The sequence below is a fragment of the Lutjanus erythropterus genome, chromosome 9 (genome assembly GCF_056507025.1).
Source record: "Lutjanus erythropterus isolate fLutEry1 chromosome 9, fLutEry1.hap2, whole genome shotgun sequence".
Classification (NCBI taxonomy): Eukaryota; Metazoa; Chordata; class Actinopteri; order Lutjaniformes; family Lutjanidae; genus Lutjanus; species Lutjanus erythropterus.
The window spans coordinates 17,965,777-17,987,458 of NC_139325.1; the positions used below are offsets into that span (position 1 = coordinate 17,965,777).

General features: G+C 38.2%; 1 protein-coding gene across 1 annotated transcript in view; it reads left to right on the forward strand.

Annotated features, from left to right (window-relative positions):
- sntb1 (syntrophin, basic 1) overlaps positions 1-21,682 on the forward strand; it is a 52,774-nt gene that overhangs the window by 11,289 nt on the left and 19,803 nt on the right. Inside the window, exon 2 of the mRNA XM_084726304.1 lies at positions 6,746-6,992. Within this exon, the coding sequence (XP_084582430.1) occupies positions 6,746-6,992 (247 nt within the window). The remainder of the gene's footprint in view (positions 1-6,745; positions 6,993-21,682) is intronic.

Sequence of the window (21,682 nt, forward strand, 5' to 3'; positions counted from 1 at the left end):
GATGCCGGCATTAGATTTTCTACTTGAAATTCTTTGTCATTTTTAAACATTGTGTTATTTCAGTCAGAAGAAGTAGAAATATGCTATTTTTTAGCTGCCAAGTGTTGATTTTGCTGAATGACAAGATTTTATCAGCTGTAGCTACGGTAGTTAATTAAGTTTTAGTTAGGTTCATTTGTCAGTTCATTTTGGAAATGTAAGAAATGTATATTAATGTAACCACATGCAAACTCCTTCAGGATGTGGAGAAATCCAGATGCTTGCCTAGTTACAGTTGCTGAGGTCAGAGGGATGGTTTTGTAAGTCATTGTAATGATTTTAATGACTAGAAGTAGTAGTAGCAGAAGTATGATTGTAATGAGTTGTAATGATTCATGGCTCTAAAAATATCACACTAACAAAAGAAAAGTTAAGTTTCAGTGCCATGTGAGAGTATGTGGGATGTGAGTGTTTTTTTCTGACTGCAGTTGATCATATTAAAGAGATTTTTGGCCTTAAATATTAATGTTACTGTTTAGCCAAATGGAGATGTCTCATTTAAATCCTTCTGAACACAACATGTGGTGTGAACACCAGCTTAGTTTCTTCTGCTTATTTGACTTTTTTTTTTGCAAATAAACTCTTGAGCACCACTCATATTTCTGGTCACTTTCTGTGTGCCAAATTCAGCACAGTGTATTCCATGTTTACATTTTCATGACTCTATTTAGAAGGAAAATATATTATGATTTTTAATCCTTTATACATAAGGTCTATGGCTTTTTACTTTTCATATCTCTTCAATCCAAAATCACCAAATATGTTAATTGATGTCTTGAAGGTCTTTGTCAAACTCTTTCTATAAAATTGACCTCTCCTTTAGTTAGCGTTCATTGTTCAGTTAAGGCGATATTTGAACTCTTTGAGATATTGGTCCAAATCTTACAAAAAGATGCCTTGAGGGTGGATTTGTAAAGTCCTTTTGTGCTGCTCTGGTATCCAGCTACCTGCTCTGTGCCCGGAAGGAGTACAAGCCTTCATTCTGCAATCAGAGCACCCTTTCTCCTCTTCTTTTCTACCTTTTTGTGCCCCGGTCTGTTCAATCTCAAGCTTCTACCAGTGTTTCACCTTCTACTTTCTCTCCCACAGGCTTAATGAGAGGATTTTTTTTTCTCTGGTAAATTTTCTCACCAAATAAAAATCCCTGTTAGAGGCATATGGTAGAAAGTCCAATGACTTCAGACCTCATTAAATACTGTTAAGGACCATTAAGTGGAACAGACACATAATGAGACAGATATAGTAATTACACCTGATGTTATAGAGTGGAGAGAGTGTGCTGAGGAATGTGACAGAACAAGTGTGTGTGCGTGTGTAATCATTGTGAATGCGTGTGATAGACTAGACACAGCTGAAATCCTGTTGGCTCCACACAACAAGCTCTAACACTTCTGAGGAAATGAATCGCCTCATTACGGAAAATGTGTAAGTGAATGAGGCTGAGTGCGGTTTAAAATATCATCAATGGAAGCGAACGGCATTTTCAGCGGCGAGTTGAACAGCCGGTCTGTGGTGATACGTTGCCATTCAGAACATCTGCATCATGACCAACGGAACAGCCAGCTACCGTTTCTAAATGAAGTGGAGAGTGGGAGCCACAATGAAAAAGACAGAGTTGTGTCTGAGGTGGAACAATGGAAAATAAAATCAGACTGACGGGGGAGATCAGCCCCTCGTTTAGATCTTTTGGTTTGACTTATGTAATGGCAAACCAGCTGCCATTGAATGAAGGCTCTAAAGTAGTACAACCACTGTTCTCTCCAAGTTCTTATCCTGCTATTGAGGTTACTGTGCAGCATTGGCTGTGTAATGGAATAGAAACATGACCCAGGGGAAAACACACACATTTACACACTTCCAGTGTAATGATCACATGGACTCCACCCCATTTATTTTCCCCACCGCTGGAAACACTTACAGCTCTATTTCTGGGCACAGTAACGCTGGTCAATGAGTTTACATTCCTTTGCTCTAGACTGTCTTAGTAAATGTTAACTGGAAACAAATCACCTACTAAATATTATGATTGTTTAATAGCTGTGTTTGCTTAGTTTTCAATTTAATCAGTTCAGTAAGTGGATTGTAAATTTATAACCAATACTTGAGAGGACAGACTTGAAGAATGAACTATTTGGCCTCATAATCGTTGTATCATTTGATTGTGTTCAAAGAAGAATTTCTCTCTCATCTTTGTCCTCATTAGCACAGCAACTAATGATCATTTTCCCAAAGATATTCAATTTATAATGATAAAAAAGCAGAGACAAGCAGGAAATCCTCACATTTTAGAACATGAACATGAAGTTTTTATCATTTTTGCTTGACTTAAAAAAATAATCAATTACAGATTTTTTTTAATCAATTACGCTGTGGTTCATACATCAGTTGTTTTAGTGCCACTTTCCATTCTGTTTTTGTTTAGTAAGTATTAAGTGCAGCCCTGTAAAGTCAAAAGACAGATTTATAGTCGATGCAAGAGGTTAATTGCAGTCCATAGGAATTGTACAGTTGATTTATAATTCAGTGTCTGATTTCTCCCTTTAATAATCCCCCTGCAACACTAGATGAATATATAGTATATGTATATATCATACACTTAAACTAATACAGATTTTTTAAACAGCTAAAATGCCTTTTGCTGCTGACACTGTCTTTTATAAAAAAGAGAAAAATACATACTTTTTTGCACGTAGGACTTTTGCAGTTTTTTTCTGTTATTGAAAGAGGTATTGAGTATTTAATTTTTATATTTAGTATTGTATCGAATTTAAAATTCTGATATTTTGACAACTCTCATACATGAGCTCACATTTTGTGGACCTAAAGTATGACACTGTGTTCCTTTACAGCTTCATCAACCTTTGCAGCACAGCAGATGAGGCAGACAATGTGTGTTAGTCTATCTTTGCACTTGCATCTGTCTCAAGTTTGAAAACCTCTTGTTTCTTTTGTGCACATGTGCCTTTGCATCACGTAAGTCTCACAAATGGATAGTTCCTGACAAACAAAACCAGACAAGGTTGTCATCATCCAGCTGCAGCAGATTCAGCCTTTTCAGTCCATTGAATTCACTTGTGTTTCAGCTTGTTATGGTGTGTTTTAACAAACAGATCAGCTCCTTTTTCGGTCCTTTAATCTGATCCGACTGTGTGGGTTATTCTCCTGTGCGGACGGATCATGTCGTCACTGTAGGTCCATTGAGGACACTCTCACATCACCCCCATCTCCTCCTCTGTGTTTTGTGTCAGCCTGTCATCTCTCCTCTACAGGTTGGCGGTTAGGCTTGTTACACAGTCTCATCGGGGTCTATAGTGCTTCTCCCAAGAATAGTTCACATGCTGGATTACAAATGCCACCAGCCATATGCCAATTATACGCTGCTCGTACAGTGGGATATGCCAATTAAACATCCAGCGCATACCAACGATTCAGAACATTCAGGACATGGAGAGCGTACTGAGCACCCATTTTATCTCTGCCTCTCTATTTCTGTCTGTCACTGAAACATATGTCCTGTCTTCTCTTCTTTTCTCCCCTTCCTCAAAACTAAAAACATGAGGAATTTAAAATAGTTATCAAGCCTCCAGTGATTCAGAGTTTGACATTTACAAGTAAAGCTTTCTGTTTCACGTCATATCAGGAAATATTGCAGGCTGTGCGAGCGGGTTCGGTGTTTTCAGGACCAAAAGTCTCTTGATACTTCCTGCCTGTAGCAGGAAGGTGTGAATCATCAGTGCAGTTTACAATACGAATGCTCACATTTCAAGACATTAACTAAGAAGGTGAGGAAATCACCTGAGTCTGTTTTGGCATCTAGACATTTGCTGTTTTCAGTTTAAACTGATAGCAGAGAGCTTATTGCAGAGTCCAGTGTTAATGTCTTTTGTCAGGAAAGTGGGTCAGAAATCTATTTTTCTGAAGTCAATTTTTATATGCCCCTAAACAAGTTTTATTTACTAGTAGTTGTCAAATAACAGTAAAGAATGAAGTTAATTGGCATGTTTAAAATTTATTTTATTAAGTAAATGGATAAAAACAAGTGTTGTAGGTGTCATAGATGCAACACACATTCTTGCATATCAGAAATGGTATGACAAGCCCTCCTCCCCTCCTTCTCCTCAGGGATGGACTTAACTGTGAAACGATGTGCTTAATTCTTTTTTACCACAAGGAAGTTGCTTGGCATTTTACTTCCTTTGGGCATTCAGGCAGTCTTAAGTGTTGAGGAAGACAAAAGGCAATCATTTGATCAAGTGAGCTTCTTGCTGTCTGTGCAACAAATTTGCAGCCTCTTAAAAAGTAAAATACCAAGCTGCACGCCTCCACAGATTTTATTTTAATAATTAACTTATTGACTTAGGTCTAATTTAACGGAAATCGATTCACCCTTCATGCAGTTCTGAATCAGTGGTCCACTGGTTGCTACAATCATTGACCAGAGTCACAACTTTTGTTTCTAAAGACAATACTATCATACATACAAGTTTCAGAACTACCAATTATTAAAGCTGGAATAGGCAGTTTAATATTGGCATCATCGAGAAAAGCTTCATAATAACCTTTAGGCCTAATGTAACTCAAGTGGTCTGAGAGAAAACAAAAATTCTCCAGGCTTTATAAAATCTAGCCCGCGATGCAAGACCAGCCACAGGTCAGTAAGATAGTTGATTATTGAGACTCATTCCCAAAATGACGGTATTTGATGAAGTGAGAATGAGAGAGAGGTCCTGGGTTCAAATCCCAGATGGCTCTGAAGCCATGACAAAAACAAGGGAGATGCAGACTGCAGACAAATAATAAGTTATTATAAGTAATAACAAATTAAAACAAAAACTAAGAGTGGACACAATATAAACTAAAGTCAAGATGAGAGGTGATCATCAGTAAGGTCAGTCGTGAGAGTGTGTGTGCATGTGTGTGGACTGTAGTGTAATGAGGAGATGTTGTAAGGCAGCAAACTAAAAAGCACAATGCGGGGGGGAGAAGGGAAGAAGAGGCTCAGCCAGGAGGTGGGTTTTTTTTATAGTTACTAGGTGATTACACCACCCTACAAGGTACCTGCTGCATAAGAAAACAAAACATAGAATAAACAAACAAGCCGGGGGATGGCCACAATCGACTTTCAACCATCTTCAGGCCACAAATCCGAAATGCTGGTAATTTGACGACCTGAGAATGATTCTCAATCTATTACCTTTCTCCAGAATCACTTTCTGCACCTTTAATGCACAGATATTGCTGAAAATTACCTTTCTATCTGCTGCCCCATGACATACCAAGTCTCATATTTACTAAATGCCTCAGCTGTACCATAATTACATAGTTTCTATTTCTGCTATAGATGTAAACATCTGTGGCATCTCCATAACCTTCCACTGACACCTTAAGGAGACAAACTGTTTTCAAAGGAGGGAACATTTTTAAACAGCAAGGTGCAATTTGTTTGTTGCCTCTAAAAGGCATAAGTCTCACATCAAAAGACGACTACAAGGTCAAACATACAGTAGCTTCTTCTCAGATTTTAATGGGGCTCCGTGTTAAATGATGTTAAAACAATGCTAATGCCAAGAGACGTCGGTGTTCAGTGCAGTTGGCCTTGAGGCAGTTTAAAGTTTGTGTGTGATTTTTTTTTTTGAAGCATGGGAATTAATATATAATTAGGCATACATTAAAAAATGTAATCCATTCATCAAGTGTTTGATAAAACCAGGTTTACAGCATACTTTTCAGTGTAAATACAGGCATAAGTGTTTGTTAACATAATGAAATGATTTAGAGTTTAATCTGTGTGCTGCTCACTACGGTTGAAAATCAATCAAAATTTTATTGTAATCACAATATAATCTACTGCAGTTTTCAAATTGCAAGTGATGCAATATCTCATAAACCCTTATTTCTGTTTGTAACATGATTGTGGTGCTGCAGAGATGTGCCGGCCTGCACATCTGATATCAATTAATCTCTTGTTTTTATGATTAATCAATTAGTTGTTTGGTCCATAAAATGTCAGAAAATGTTGATCTGTGTTTCCCGAAGTCCAAGAAGATGTCCTCAAATGTCTTGTTTTGTCCCCAACTCAAAGATGTTCAGTTTGCTGTCAGAGAGCCATAAAGAGGAGCTGTATTTACTAGTAGTTATCAAATAACAGGAGGAGCTAACATCAGAGAATTTGGACAATTTTCTTTAAAAACAAAAAAAAAGATCCCAGCTGATTAATCAATTATCAAAATAGTTGCCAAGTAATTTAATTGTTGACAACTAATCGAACAATTAATTAACCAACGAATCATTGCAGTTCTACATCATTTGGTAAAGATTGTTGCAAAAATCAGACCTTTAATACGTTTTTCAGTAAAAATTAGAAAAATTATGTGAAAATAATAATTTCCTCTAATATTGCAAATGATATCACAAAAACAATATCAGTAAAAAGAAAAAAAAAAACAGTCACAATTAGATAGCTTTTCAAAATCTTTCAGCCCTACTGCTCACCCAAATAGTGTCATATTATATAGAAGTTGCTGCAGGAATCGACTGAGGGAAAGATTTTATATATCTTTAAGTATGAAATGCTTTATACCTGTAAATCAACCTCCCACCCCAACCAAATGTATCTTCAGAGCACTGAAATCTAAAGATGTCCCAATTAAGCCATATTTACCATGTCTAACTGTATACTGGAAATCTCTCGTCTTTTTCTGCCCAGTGAAGTACATGCGTGAGGCCACGCCGTATGTCAAAAAGGGTTCCCCTGTGTCAGAGATCGGCTGGGAAACACCCCCTCCTGAGTCTCCTCGTCTCGGCAGCCCTCCCGTCACGTCCTCGTCCTCCATATCGGACCCTTCAAGCTCTCCTACACAGCCCTCCCTGTCTCTGCAGGGCGACAGGAGGTGCATACCACTCAAGATGTGTTATGTAACCCGAGCCATGACCACACCAGACCCTGAGAACAGGTAGGTGACACACACACACACACACACACACACACACACACACACACACACACACACACACACACACACACACACACACTCACATACCATTAAAAATACCTGTATCCTCATTCCTGAGCAGAGGGCAGTTCTCTTTTCAGTCTCTCTTCAATATCATCTGTCTGCCCCTGTTGTGTTAATTGTCTTTCATTCACAGACGGACGAATTGTTCATTGATTAACTCACATAGTTCAGTCAGCCTGCTCATGTGTAAAAGTTTTTAAAGATTTACATCTTAAACAGATGGGCTTGAGGCTGACTGCTATAACAGGGTTGGAAAGGTTGAAATTATTGAGAAATGGACGAACAGGTTGCTAGTTTTGGTAGGATTTAAGGACATTTGGAAATAATATAGAATAAATCCTGCTTTATCCTTTAAAGTACAAATTAAAATTAAAATTTTGGCTAAGAACTCAGTAGGCTGTTTATCTTAGGTGTTTGAAAATGTTCTCACTTGTGTACTCATTTGGTCTAAATTTCAATTACCAAAAAGTTCTAAAGAAAGCAGTTCAGTATATCACTATAATTCCAATGATTGCACAGACAGTTTACCAGCTGGGGGCTGGCATTGCTGAAAGCTATTTCACACCAAATCCATGTATGTGTTTTTTTTTACTCTGTCATCCAATAAAAACTCATTACGCATAGACACTTTGCACACTGAGTTCAATGAAGTTTATCATTCCATTCCATGCGAAAATTTGCCAGAGTTGTGAAGCAGCGAGGATGATTTTGTGCTCCTAGCTCTCACTTTTAGGATATTTTTTCTGGGTGAGTGTCCTCATGCTGTTGGCGGACAAGCTGGAGAGAAAGGTGGACACCTCATCTGCCTGCAGCTTCTGCAAGGCCTGACGCTGCTATCGCTCTATCTCTTGCACCTTCTCTCTCATTTCCTCCCTTGCTTCTCTCCACCAGGCTGTCGCCACTCTCTGCCCGCATCTTGCATTTGGCTGAAGAGGCTGAGCTGTCCTCCCTCTCTGTCTCCACACAGTGCAGCAACACAGACAGACATCATCATTTACTGGACACACAAAAACACGCAAGAAACTCTGTTCTGAAAACTATAATGATGGATGACTTTGTGTGCAAAGGCCTTTAGTCCCGTGTGAAGTCTGAGCTGTTCCTACATTACTCTGTAACTCTGCATGTTGATTAGTCCATGATGAGATTTAAATCCTGTTGAGGTTACAGGACTACTTTGTGCTGTGAGTTTCGTGTTTTCTGTTGAGTGTGGCCATTTCCTGACACCAAAACCTGACCAATGAAAGAGAGGCATAGCTAGCTAACATTAGACCTCTTCCAACACAGCAATGCGTGTGCAGGCACTGCCAGTGACACAGGGGGTGTGAAAATAACAATGAATGGCAGGTAAAGTCTTGTGGGAATTGCTAATGTCAACAAGATAGGCTAACGAACATCCACGTTTCAACTGCAATACAGAATTCACAGCATGATGGGATCCCCCCAAATGTTAAACACTGTAAAGGGACAGACGGCTTAAATTTTTTATCGTTCACACGTGTATGGGTTTGTTGCTAATAATTAGCAGGGGGTGGGAGGTAGAATTCGGCCATATTTAAGAAAGTTCCAACCAGCCACTGTCAGCCCATCAACCAGCAATTGCAGATATGTTTGTGTAGATGTGTTACACTGTACCAACAATCTCCAACTCAGGTTTGGTCAAAATAAATCTTTAATTCACCGAGTTAGATATGAACATATTCTGGCTCTGCAGGCTGTTTTCCTTGCACTCATCCTCTGGCTCAGTGGATGTGTACTGTGCAGCAGTGTGAGCTGCAGCCCTCACTCTGCAGACCATTAAATTAGCAAAATAAAATGACAAAAATACCCCCTAAAAAACAACTGGCGATGGATGATAGATGATAATTTGTCCCATCACTCATCCCTAGGCGGAGGCATCTTTTACAATGTCAGTTAACTAGAACAGAGGGTAACACTCATCCAAAAGCCTTGCCACTTTTTGCACAAATATGTCCAAAAACTATTTTTCACTCCTTGAAAAATGGTAAATTATGCTGTTCATATTGCCTCACATGCAAAAGTCAGAATTAAAATTTCAATTTGACTTCAAATGCACTGCAATTATGAAAAGGGGGTCAAGAAAAGTATGTAACATGATCTGACTGCCCAACCAAATCACAGGCTTTGCTTCAATAGCGTCACTGGCAAATGGTCCAAAGTTCAACTCTGAAACAACCAAAAGATGGTTAACTTAATTAACCAAAGGTTAACCAATTCCTCTCTGATCCTCGACTCAGCAGTGTGACAGAGAGAGCAGGACTTCTGTCTGCAGGCCTTTTCCTGCTATCCTGAGGGGGATTACCCACCAGTGTTTTTTCAGAATTTTTTTTTAGGCTGTTTTCAGTTTTTCTTAAAGACAGACGTTTGAAGTAGCACACAGATAACTCTCAGTCAGCAGGGGGTGGTCTGTTAGGACGTGTTGTCAAGTTAATTGGTTGGTAATATGACAATGGCCCAATCAAACAGCATGGGGGCAAAAAGCGATTTACTGTTTCAACTTTTTCTGTGTCACAGTCTGTCCCAGTTGTCTCTCTCGCCATGTTGTTTCCCTTCCTGCTTGTCTTTTACTTTGTCGTCACTCTCTCCTATCTCATGTTTTTTACTCTTTCTTACTTGTTTGTGTTTTTCTGCCCCTTTTATCTTCTTGCTGTCCTCTACCTTTCTTTTCTTTCATGATTTCTCTCTCTGTGTGTTTCCAGCTTTTTGTTATCTGCCTTTCTGTCTGAATCAATTCTCCCCTTCTGTCTCCATCCTCTCCCTATTATTGTCTCTCTCTTGATTTATTTCTTTTTTCTGCCACTACGGCTTTCTTTATTGTTCTGTCCCTCGATCCGTGTGCGTGTCCCTCTGCATATGTATGATTTTAGAAGTGTGAGATAGTTGAACCTTACTAAACTTCAAAGCTTCAGACGATGGAGGCAACATCAAAGTCAAGTGCTAACAGTGAGCAGTGACTTCAAAGTTCCTCTGTCTGTGTGGACATTGTTAGCTGGCTCAACATTGAAACTGTAAAATGTAAATGCTAATACACACAAACAATCACTGTGACAAGGAACACTTGTAAACAAAATTGAAAATAAGAACATCATTCATGGTCAGAACAGATGGTTCTCTGTTGACTGGCTTCTCTGTATGATAAAACTTTTATTTTTCATAAAATAAAAAACAGATTTTAAAAAAATACATTATTCTTAACAGGGAGAAATGCTGCTGTCACTTTTCCTTGCTGGAAATGTGTCCAGTTATTGATTGAAATTGTGTCCATGAGCCACTGTCTGTACTTTGCCTGTGGCAGTATGAGCACCATCTTGACCTCTCAGGTTTGAGGTGTAGGTTTGAAAACAGTTAATATGCTGACCAGGATCTGAGGCCCTGCTCACACTATGGCCACATTTCCACTGAATGGTACAGCTTTACTTGCTTCTGGTACGAGGTACTTTGTTTTCCACTGCAGAAAGTACCCTGTCAACATAGGCGGAGCTGATCATCATAATGACGGTATTCCTATTAGCAGTTGGGAAACAACACACGGGAGTGTTAGAGTGTTTATTCTGGCAGAAAGGTGCTGGTGGGTTCTGTGGAGCACTCGGATGAAGTGTGTGTGCATTTAAAAAACAAACAAAAAAAACTGCAAACAGGGTTTGACTGTCATTGGTGCATAGTTTAGCATTACCCCTTTGGTTTTTATTATCTATTTGTATGTATTTGTTTGAACACCAACTGGAAGATTCTTGCTCTTCATCGCCCTTTTCCGCATACATGTTGAGGCTCGGTTTGACTAGTGTCAACCCAGGGATTTGCATCAAGGCTACCCACTTGTGTCTTGATAAGTGTGTCTTGTCCTGAGTCAGATGACTGTAAAACACTGGTTAAGTACATTTCATTTCCTATAATTTCTTCACAAGAAAACACCCATGATAATTTGTTGCCTAAAAGCTTTTATTGTGAAGCAGCAAAATCAGGAAATGTTAACATCATTCCTATCCATCTGAGAGCGAGCATAGAAGTAAAATAAAGCAGATACCTTAAAGTACAAACAATGACGCTGGAAATAAACTAATCTTCAAACCACAGAGATTCAGTTAGAAGCTACAAAAGTACAGAGAGTTGAACACACAGACACTGAACTAGAGGGGCTCATAGCAGCAACACAAAAAAGGCAGAGTGCTCTGAAAAAAAGATGCTGGAGAGAGTGTCTTTTCTCTAGGCAGCTGCAGAGGTTCTCTCCTCGTTGAGAACAATTGAAAAAGATGCTTGTGCCATGCCATGTGGACACAGGGCCTTAATTTGGTTCTGAGAATCTGGAGCCTTTATTCACTAACAAACTGTAGCCTACACTGTACATTTACTGCCAGATTGACAACTTCACTGCTCACCTTTTTCTCTACTCCACCGCATTCACCATCACTGTCTGCCGTTCGCTCTCTCTCATGCATCAAACATGAGTTGCAACTCCACAACTTGCACTAAAAAGTTAAAAATAAAGTGTGAGTTACAAGCATGGCCCAACTTTCCTGTTTATGGACCCTGGGGCCAAAATAAACTCTATTAACCTCCCGTTCCTCCCTCTCTCTGTCAACTGTATACTGTATTTCTTAAAGGATCAGTTACATGTTTTAAGAATCAGGCCTATCTACATTCTTGTTGTCCGTACACTATGTTTGGATCTAGTTGAGAGTTGGCAGGTGATTAGCCTATCTTAGCATAAACAGTGGATGCAAGGGGAAGCAAATGGCCTGGCTCTGTCAAAAGTTTTAATCTCATTACAAGCACCTTTAAAAGTTCACAATTAATCTTGACAAACAACACCCACAATACAGAAGTGTTGGTTGGATGGATAACAAGACAACAAATTATGATTTTTATTCTTTTATTTGAGTATAGTAAAATAAACAATATTCACTGTCAGCCAGTGAACTTTAGAGGTGCTGCCAGGTGTATTTCTTTTTATTTAACTTTGAACAATTCTAAAATCCCCTGTCTGCCAGTCTTTATGTTGAGCTCAGATAATTGTCTCCCAGCTCTCCACACACTTACAGGCATGACAGTGGTATTGTTCTTCTGATTTAACTTTTGGAAAGAAGGCAACAGTTCTGAATGTTGAACTATAGAGGGTATGCACTTCAGAACATGCACCTTAGACTGAAATGAGAGGCACAACATCCTGCTTTTAGTAAGGGAAAATTGTGAAACTCAGAGAAAAACAAACAATTAGCTTCTTAAATTAAAGGCGGCTGGACTCAAGTGACGCGACAGTGATCCTGACAACTTAGACACAGTGGTCCATGGACATTGGCATGTCCATGCATTGTATGTACCTGATTTCAAGGCCTAGTCTACCAGTCTTGACAGTGAACAAAGTTTCCATCAAGTGGCTTGGTCTTTAAATGTTTCCCTCCTAATGATGGCTTCTTCTCTCCACTGTAAAATTCATCTTTAAAAAAATAAAAGAAAGCCTTTTAGTGGAAACAGATTATAAAATCTGATCTGTAAGGGTCATTTCAGACAGTTTGACATGTAGAAGTTTTTATGTATCCAAAGACATAGTTAGAAAATTAGTAAGGACATGCTGTGGTTGTCCACATTTTTCTAGACATGAATCTGTGTAACAAACAGTTAATGTGCTCAACAGATCTTCCCTTAAAAACATGAAAATTAATTTAATCATACATTTCTAAATGTCCAAAGACTGCTTGGTGAAACTTTCTGTTGCACTTTATGAATCTTGGTTGAAGTATTAAAACTTTTAAGAGCACAATAGGGTTGAACATTCACTTTATTGGCCATAACTTTGACTTTATTGGTTAGCCAGTTATACTAGGAATAGGGGTCAATATCCCATCGAGTGACAAGGTGAGTTTTTGTTTTTGCAGATAAGACAGTGTTTTGTGGTTTGATAGAGCTGGAGGGCGGTCCTCTGTCAAATTTACCTTGAGCAGCATGTGTTTTTATAAAGTTCTTTCCTTATCCTCACAGCCAGGACAATTTGCTTTTTGACTCACCAGTAAATATCTAGTAAATGTTTAAATTGGAGGACACCCAAGATGAAATGTGGTCTGTTATGCTTAATCCAGGAAACTCACATTTACTCTGGAAAGTTAAATATTTCTTATCATCATGGTGTTTCTAGATAATGTGCATCAGTTAAAGACTGCAGGGAAAGCCTAAACCTGCTCTCTGTTTTTCTTATTTTGGGTCCAGAGCTGGAATGGTTTAAGAGGCTTTATGTTAAGTGACAGGGAAGTCTGCCTTATCTTTTTTTTACTAGACTCAGTGCAATTTTGCATCCCTCAGAGGGCTTCTCTCTTCATTTCAGCAGATGTTGTTTAAACTGTGTCTAAGCCTTAGAGGACAGACAGGAGAGGGGGATATGAGGAAAGGCGTGACACGTACAGTGATGAGAAGAGGTGATAAAAGACAAGGAAAGAGAAGTAAGGAGTAGAGGAGAAGGAGGAAAAGAGAAAACTTGATTTATCTCTACTTTAAAGGTCCAATATTTATGAATTTTAATTTAAAACATAAAAAAAATAACTAGAATTATCAACAGATCAACAAAAGATACGTTTTGACGATATGTTACAGACATTAGGGATTTCTAAATACAAGGTAGTTGCTTGAACAGCAGCGAGAAAAGCCACTAACAAACCTACGCCCCTTACATTCTTTTTACACAATGATCTACCACCATTCTGGTTAGTAGAAAGCACACGACTTTTGCATGTCATCACCCCAAAATGAAAGGCCATCCTAAAGATGTTGAATTGGTTCACCAATGCATTTTTTTTTAAAGCTAAGAGATTGTCCTCATTCTCTCTTGAGCAAAGTGTTTAGAGACTGATTTGTGAGTCTAGATAAAACCCCCTTGTACCTCATGGAGAAACAGATGAAATATAAGTAAGCTCAAAATAAAAATCTCATTTATTTCTTATAAGACAATGAATAGATGATTCATTGTGAGAAATGAATTTTCCTCTGGAAGATGTGTGTAGGTGACAAGTCTGCTATGTTCCACAAACTGTTTTAGCTTTTTTGGGCTAATAAATTTTAAGAAAAATCACAAAATGTAGAGAAAGGGAATATTCTTATACCCATTTTCCTTATTAAGCAGAAAAATACAGCCACACACCTTCTGAATTAAAGTGTCTCTCTTTTAGTTAATTAAGAAGAGCTCAACTGCCTTGTTCACTCATCATTAAAAACACTTCAAACTCGACAGAAAGAAAATAAAACTCACCAAAATGGTCTTTCCACTGTTCCACCAATTACTAACTTTGGTTTTGTCCAAGTAAACTCTTAATTCACAGAGTTATGTCTGGAAATATTCTGTCTCCAAACATCTCTCCTGCCTCCCCTGTCTTGACCTGCCCTGTCAGAATCCTGGTCAGAGCTGCAGTACATCACCTTGGTGCTGTATTCTGTGTCATCAAACCGGCCTCTGTCGGTTTCAGAGGCCGTGTTCACTGGGAGGCTGCTGAGCCTGCTCTCATTGCCAGCTCTTCCAGCTCCAGTCCTGGTGCGCCATTCTGGCACCGGCTCCCCGCCAGCGTTCCCTGCTGGGTCCCTCCACTGCAGGCCTGAAAACATCTTCTGCCTGTTCTAGCAGTGTAAACACCAACACCCCGCGGTGCTCTGAGTTCCTAGTAAACGTAGATCCAAGTCAGCTAATCAGACGTCTGGTGATGTGCTGCCCCCTGTTTGTTTTGAATGAATTCAACAGGGGGCCATTTTTGCATATTACACCTTTAAGCATGTAACACTGAAGATTTTCATCACCTTACTGTAACATACGCGCTGTAGGGATACAGTCTACCTTTCTGTGACATTTGCGGCAGATTAAAGAGTGATAGTATTAGAATCTTATCATTTACAGTGTGGATTAAAAATGTTATGAGAAGGTACGGAGACATGGCACAAGAGGAAGTGAGTTGGAGGAGGAAAAAGGACAGAAATTTATAAAAAAAAAAAAAAAAGGGAAGGCAGTGATGAGCAAAGATAAAGAAAAGGAGAAGAAAGATAGAAAGACGCAAAGAGACAAGAAGAAGAAAGGAATGATCACATAAATGGATGAAATCAATCCCCTTTTTCCTTTCACTCTTCATTTGTGTCATTACTGAGGCAACACACTTGAAAAATCTGTAATGTGAACGAGTGGGGCTTTGATATCCACAGAAACATGTTTGGCTGTAAAAGGAGGAGATGACTCTTGGCAGAACCAGCATGTTTCCTCACAGTATGACAGTTTTCTACAGCTTAACCTTGACAAGTTTTTGAAAGGATGTAAAGACTTACACTCTCTCCAATTCTCAACTTTTTGTCACCTAGGTCAGGAGTATGTCTGCAAACTATGATGTAATAACACACATACAATAGTCTTACAACTGTAACACAGACTCTTACCTTTTTATCTTTTACATGCACTACAACAACGTGGACCTAAATACTTACTATCATATCCTTTCCAGCAGAATATAGTGCTGTTTCTTATGAAAAATTCATGGGGGATCCATAGATTTTTTGCATGTGGGCACAGGTGTCTTCTCAACAGCATGCTGAAAAGGCAGGTTACAGTTCAGATGTATGGCAAAATGTTTAGATTCAATTAACATAAAGTAGAGATGTTTAAAATCTGTAAAGGTAACTATGCAGGCTATGTAACAAGTGGTTTAATCAAACACACAGAACTCCATTCTGAATCAGAGCAGGAGGGCTGCTTGAAGAGTATTTAGGGAGCATTAAGATCACTTTAACAATATATTTTAATGTCCAATATCAATGCTTCTACTCTCTGGTGCATAGTGGTCACTACAGTGGACAGCTACTAAAAAGTAACTTTCTCCTTCATGCATTGGTTTCTATGGTAGAACTGCATATCAACTTCTAGAGTGCTCTCTGCTGCAATACTCCATTGAGGTCAATTCACTTGTCAGTCGGTGTAAGTGCAAGTAAATTTCCTCTGAATCCAAGATGGCCGACAAACAGCCACCCCTGCCGACCACTGCTGGCATATTCTGCCAGTCCTTCTATGCTGGAAGAGCCCCACTGGTAAAAAAAATATGATGATATACAGTAACATCTAAGGAAGGATATTATCCGTTTGGAATATAAAATTTTTATGTCCAATATGTAGAAAATTACGATTAACCATGTGTCCACTGAAGTGGACATCATGCATCACCCAGTGTATTTTTTAACACAAGTCATATAATTGCTTCACTGTTTCTTGTGACTGTTTTGGTTATAAGTCAATTATTATATATATATATATATATATATATATATAGATATATATATATATATATATATATATATATAGATATATATATATAGATATAGATAGATATATATATATATGTATATGTATATATGTATGTATATATATATATATATATATATATATATATATATATATATATATATATATATATATATATATATATACACATATATATATTGTATAACATTTTTTGTGCAGATTAGCTGTAGTTTGTGTTACTATAATAATTATTTTATTATTATATATTATTTTATTTTTATTTTTATTTTATCTATCATATTTTGTAGACTTCAAACGCAGCAAAGAATAAGGCAGCCTACAAAATAGTCCAGGAAATTCCGTCCGAACAGAGAGAGAGATGATGCAGAGACTAAAATGTCAGTTCGTGTTTTCTTCAAACATGTTAATATAAGGGCTTGGTAATACTATCCTGCATCCTTATAGAACTGTGGAGACTCACAATAATGTTTCACCTGTTGGAGATGGTTTGACACATTTAGGTGTAAGATTCACGGCTATGAGTGTCATTGGTTTTCTTATTCAGGCCTAAACATTGTGCCTATACAGTGTTGATATTTCCAAAAAATGTTGAAATGTTTTTCAAGGCATAAAAAGAAACAAGTGTTTGTATATTTACAATACAACACAAGTTAATTCATTTTTACACTAAGTTCACAATGTTTTATGTTGAGTGCTCTGGCGCATGTAGTCCACTGGAGTGGACATGTCTGTAACTTTATGAAGAAATCATATTTTTGGGAAAAAAAAGTTGAACATTTTTTTTCATGTCCTGAGAAGAATAAAAACACTTCAGAAAAAAATCCTGACCAAGGATTTCATAATTCATGCATCAGAGGGTTAAACCACTAAAATAACAGGCCAAAATGTGATGGATATCCATTCCTGCTACTGCACACACTATTAATGTCAGGACAGAACTGTAAAGATGGTCACATGCTTCCATGTAGCCAGTCAGACATAAAACTGGTGAGATGACACATTGAGAAATAGGATCAGACAATTCTGAGTGATTGGTGTGGCGTTATTCAAAGAGTGTACTTTTGAGAGGAGGTGCTGTCGTACCAAAACAGAAGCATGCAAAGATGCAGTTACAAAGCTTTAAAAGAAAAATGTCATGTCATTTTAAAAGTTAGTGTTCAGAGACTCAAATTGACTTGCAATTTGCTCGTGAAGAATTGCCCCTAAGGACTTGAAACATGATTTGAGATATGCTTTTGTAAGACTTGAAGTGTATGTGTGCAGCAACAATTATTCCAGATTGAGTCATTATTTGGATTTAGGCGAGAGCAGCATGGGCCAAAACAAACAATTAAATTGATCAGCTGTGAAATCATGTTTTCTTGTTCTCTGAGGTCATCTGTGACACTCATTTAACAACTTAATTCCAGTAGGCTTGTACTTTGCTTTGTTCTATCAAAAACACCAGTATTTCAACAGTATTGTCATGTCTGTTGTGTATGCATGCAAAGTTCATCCATGAATGTTTAGAATAAAATTACAGCACGGGTCACATTTGTATGCTGGAACAGGCCTACTGCGCTTGAATACATATTTGATACAGATAATCCTGTGAGAACAGCTACCTTTTGATCAAATGAGAGATTGATCTTCATTCAAGCAGCTAAAATGCACTCTATACATTCAAGTCCATATAACAGTCATCCAGTGCATGTGCTGTTCTCCCATGCAATGCATTGTAATGTATTGTGTTACAGGAGGGATGGGTCGTTTAACCCCAAAGCCACTGCACATCTTGGCCATAAAAAGACATCCTCTAGGTCTAGTACAGGTCATAGGAGTCAAGCTGCTAAAACACACTCCAGCTGCAGTCAAATAGCCACAAAATGACATCCTATATCTTTATCTAAACACCTTTCCTTGACCTCGATGGAAAACATCAGGAGGTCAAGGAGGACTCAGGAAAAAGACAACCATTACGCTTAGAGAATCCAAATGTGGCAGATGTAATTGATTTGAGCCTTTTGTGGTGTAACTACTATGTTTGGAAGATGGACTACTATTAAAGGGCATCTTAGATGCTTTGCCCCAAGTACTCTTACCATGTTGTTTCATGCAGGCTGTATAAAAGTGGACAACTCAATAAAAAGTTTTACTTCATTACTAAGGTTGTCTGGATAAAAATGTCTCATACTTTCATAATTCACCTATGGGTTCAACATATTGTTGAAAGTTCAAAATATACACTACCAGTCAAAAGTCTGGATGCATCATCTCATTCAGTATTTTTTCTTCATTTTTATTTTTGTTGTTTTTCGACATTGTAGCTTAATACTAGAGATGTCACACTATGAAATATGGAATTATATAGACTTATCTAGTAAATGTGAAAACAAGGCAAAATATGTTTTTGCTTTTTAAGAATCTAAAATATAAAAGACTCTTACACTGTCTCCTGCTCTTGCAATCACAGATTTAATAACATCAGCATTATTAAACCATTTATTGTAACTGCAGAAGACAGTGTGTGAGAGTCTTTTGGCTTTTTATTGTCAAGCCATGATCTTCTCCGACACACCTGTCGACCTGCAAGTGTGCAGACGTTTTTTTTTCTTTGATATTTTAGATTCAAAGTAGCTACCTTTCGCTTTGATGGCTGTTGTGCACACTGTTGGTATAACCTGAACCATTTCTTATAAAAAAAAAGAAAGAAAGAAAGAAAAAACCTTGAAATTGAATGAGAAGTGTGTCCAAACTTTTGACAGGTACTGTATAAACATAAGTTATGATATATGATGGAAAATGTTAAATGAGAAACAGTACCATATACAATGATCTCTGTCCATTAATGGGCAAACGGTGCATTGATTCAAATGCTGCTGTTGTAAGAATTTGTTGCAAGGCGTTATCTCCGTTCCTTTGTAGGAATGGTGCAGTGTTGTAAAGGATGGTCCGGTGTATCCTATGCTAAAGGAGATACTTCCTCCTCATTTCACAGAGTTTGGAACCTTCCTAAGCAAAAAAGACTATTCGACCGCAACCACCATCCTTAAAGGACCTCCTTCACAAAACACACATATGTCCCTGGAGTCCTCCCCTCCCCTCCCCTCCTTTCTCCCCTTCTGCTCTTCCCTGGCCTGTCCTTAATCAACTTGCCTTTTACAGGCAGCAGTTGTATTTTTAACCCACAAAAACACCTGGAGCTGATCTAGACGGTCTCACCCTCCTCTGAGGGTTTGATGGAAGAGCAGATTCATCACATTCACTGGGGCTTTTCCACGTCCCCAGTGCCTACTGTATGAATAAAGAAAGCTGCAAAGAAAGCATGTTTGCAGAGCTGAAACCACCCTGGTGTTGGAGTAGTTTCTATTTTAAACCACTGGGTGCACCTGGACAGTGGAGTGCTGTTAACAGAAGAGCTAGATTGTTCAGAGTTGGTGGTAAACTCAGTGGAACAAGAATGCATTTTCATTTGTATTGTGAGTTGAAACTGAACTTGTACTCCCAGAAAACTGCCTGGGGTGCATCCTGTGGCAAATTTGACTGGCTGTACTGTTTCCCCATTTCATTCACTATACAACAGTTTTTACAATGTTTACAGTTCCAGCTGTACATGTAGTTTAAAATCTCACTATTTTCTGCCTTACCTCAAAAGGTTTTAATTACTGCAAAGTCAGACTGCCCCCTGAAAGTCGAAGATTATGATCATCTGTCAGAGACCCCTCAATCAACTGAGATTCTTCCAGTCAAGCAGTTGTGGTTTTTTTTCATCAGTCAGTGTGCATTACAATAACAGGATAAAAAAACAGAAGCTTACAAAAAAGGGATATTATTTCAATTAGGAATTATAATTAAGGGGAATCACACATATATTTTTAGGCTGTTGCACTTATTAAAAAATCGACTCTTATTGTTGTACACAGAGCAGCACAACAACATATCAGGCTGTAAACTTGAACCTGAAATAAGTCAAATCACAGAAGTAACTGGGCTGGATATGGAGAAGAGTGATGGAAACGGAGTGCAGGGGATGCACTGTCTGCCACGTCACCCCAGTGCACAGCAGAGCAGTGATGCTTTCTCACTTGCAACACTGCTGTCTGACATTATGGAAAGGATCGCTACAGTGAGAGACCTTTTTTTAAATAGTAAAATGCATTTTATTTAACCAGAAATAACTTTTATTGCTCTATACAGACTCCCTTTGCAAAACTGTAACTTTAACATCATCATCTTACTAAATAAAACTCAACAAAAATGCCTTGCTTCATCTTTTCATTGCTCCAATCATCACCAGCTCCTGTGTGGTCCAAATAAACTCTTAATTCACGGTGTGAATAAGCACAGAGTGAGCAACGCAGGTAACGCACTGCAGAGGATGATGGTGCTGTCAGCTGGCTGGCCTGAGAGATGCTCAGTGGTGAGCTGGGATTTTATAACTGAACTATAGGAAGATGCATACTTACTTTCTCTGACTGTGTGAAAATCTAATGTTTTCACATCACAGATGATGAAGAAAAGCAAGACTCTTACTGGTAAAGCATACTCATGTAGGTCGATATTAACATTTAGTGTGGCGCACTGAATCATCAAATACTCACATTGAACAGCCAGAATGTATGATTATTATTATTATTATTCATAATTATTCAAAGGTTTACTCTTTCAGTGCCCTGATGTCATTTTGGACAATAAAATTAATCGTTAAACTGTAAAATATGCTGTTTCCATTACATATCTTTGTCACCGGTGTTTGTGAAGCACATTTGAGGCATCATTGCAATTGACAGATAAATCTATGTTTTTTTTTTACTCCCTTATATTGTTATAGGCATCTGCCCCAAAAATCCAGTATCAGTCTGGGCCTAGTAGACACATAAATAAATTGTTAAAATAAGTGTGATTCCACTTTTGCGTACAATATTTTGTGCTTTTTCTCTGATTAGACCCCCTGTGGCACATTTATATTCTTCAAACATGGCCAAATCACAGCATGAGCACACACTGAAGAATCGTTTACCATGCTTTGTCCTCTAAACCTTTTGAGTCAGCCATACTTAATTGTTTATGTGTGAAAATGTATTGTAACGTCACTCTTTGCATCCTCTTCTCCTTCAAAAAAGGACAACAGACTTTTGTACCTTTGCTTCAGCATATTTTTACTGCTGCTTTTACTCCACAGACATGAACACTCACTGTATTGATGCTACAATATTAAACAAAACTGCACTGGTTTATGTACTGTAAAGGCTGCACCTTTTTAAAATTCATATTCACTGAGCACACAATCAAAGAGCCGTTCAGTGAGCCGGAGAAGCAACCTACAGATGCATTTCTCTCGAGGTCTCAAATACTC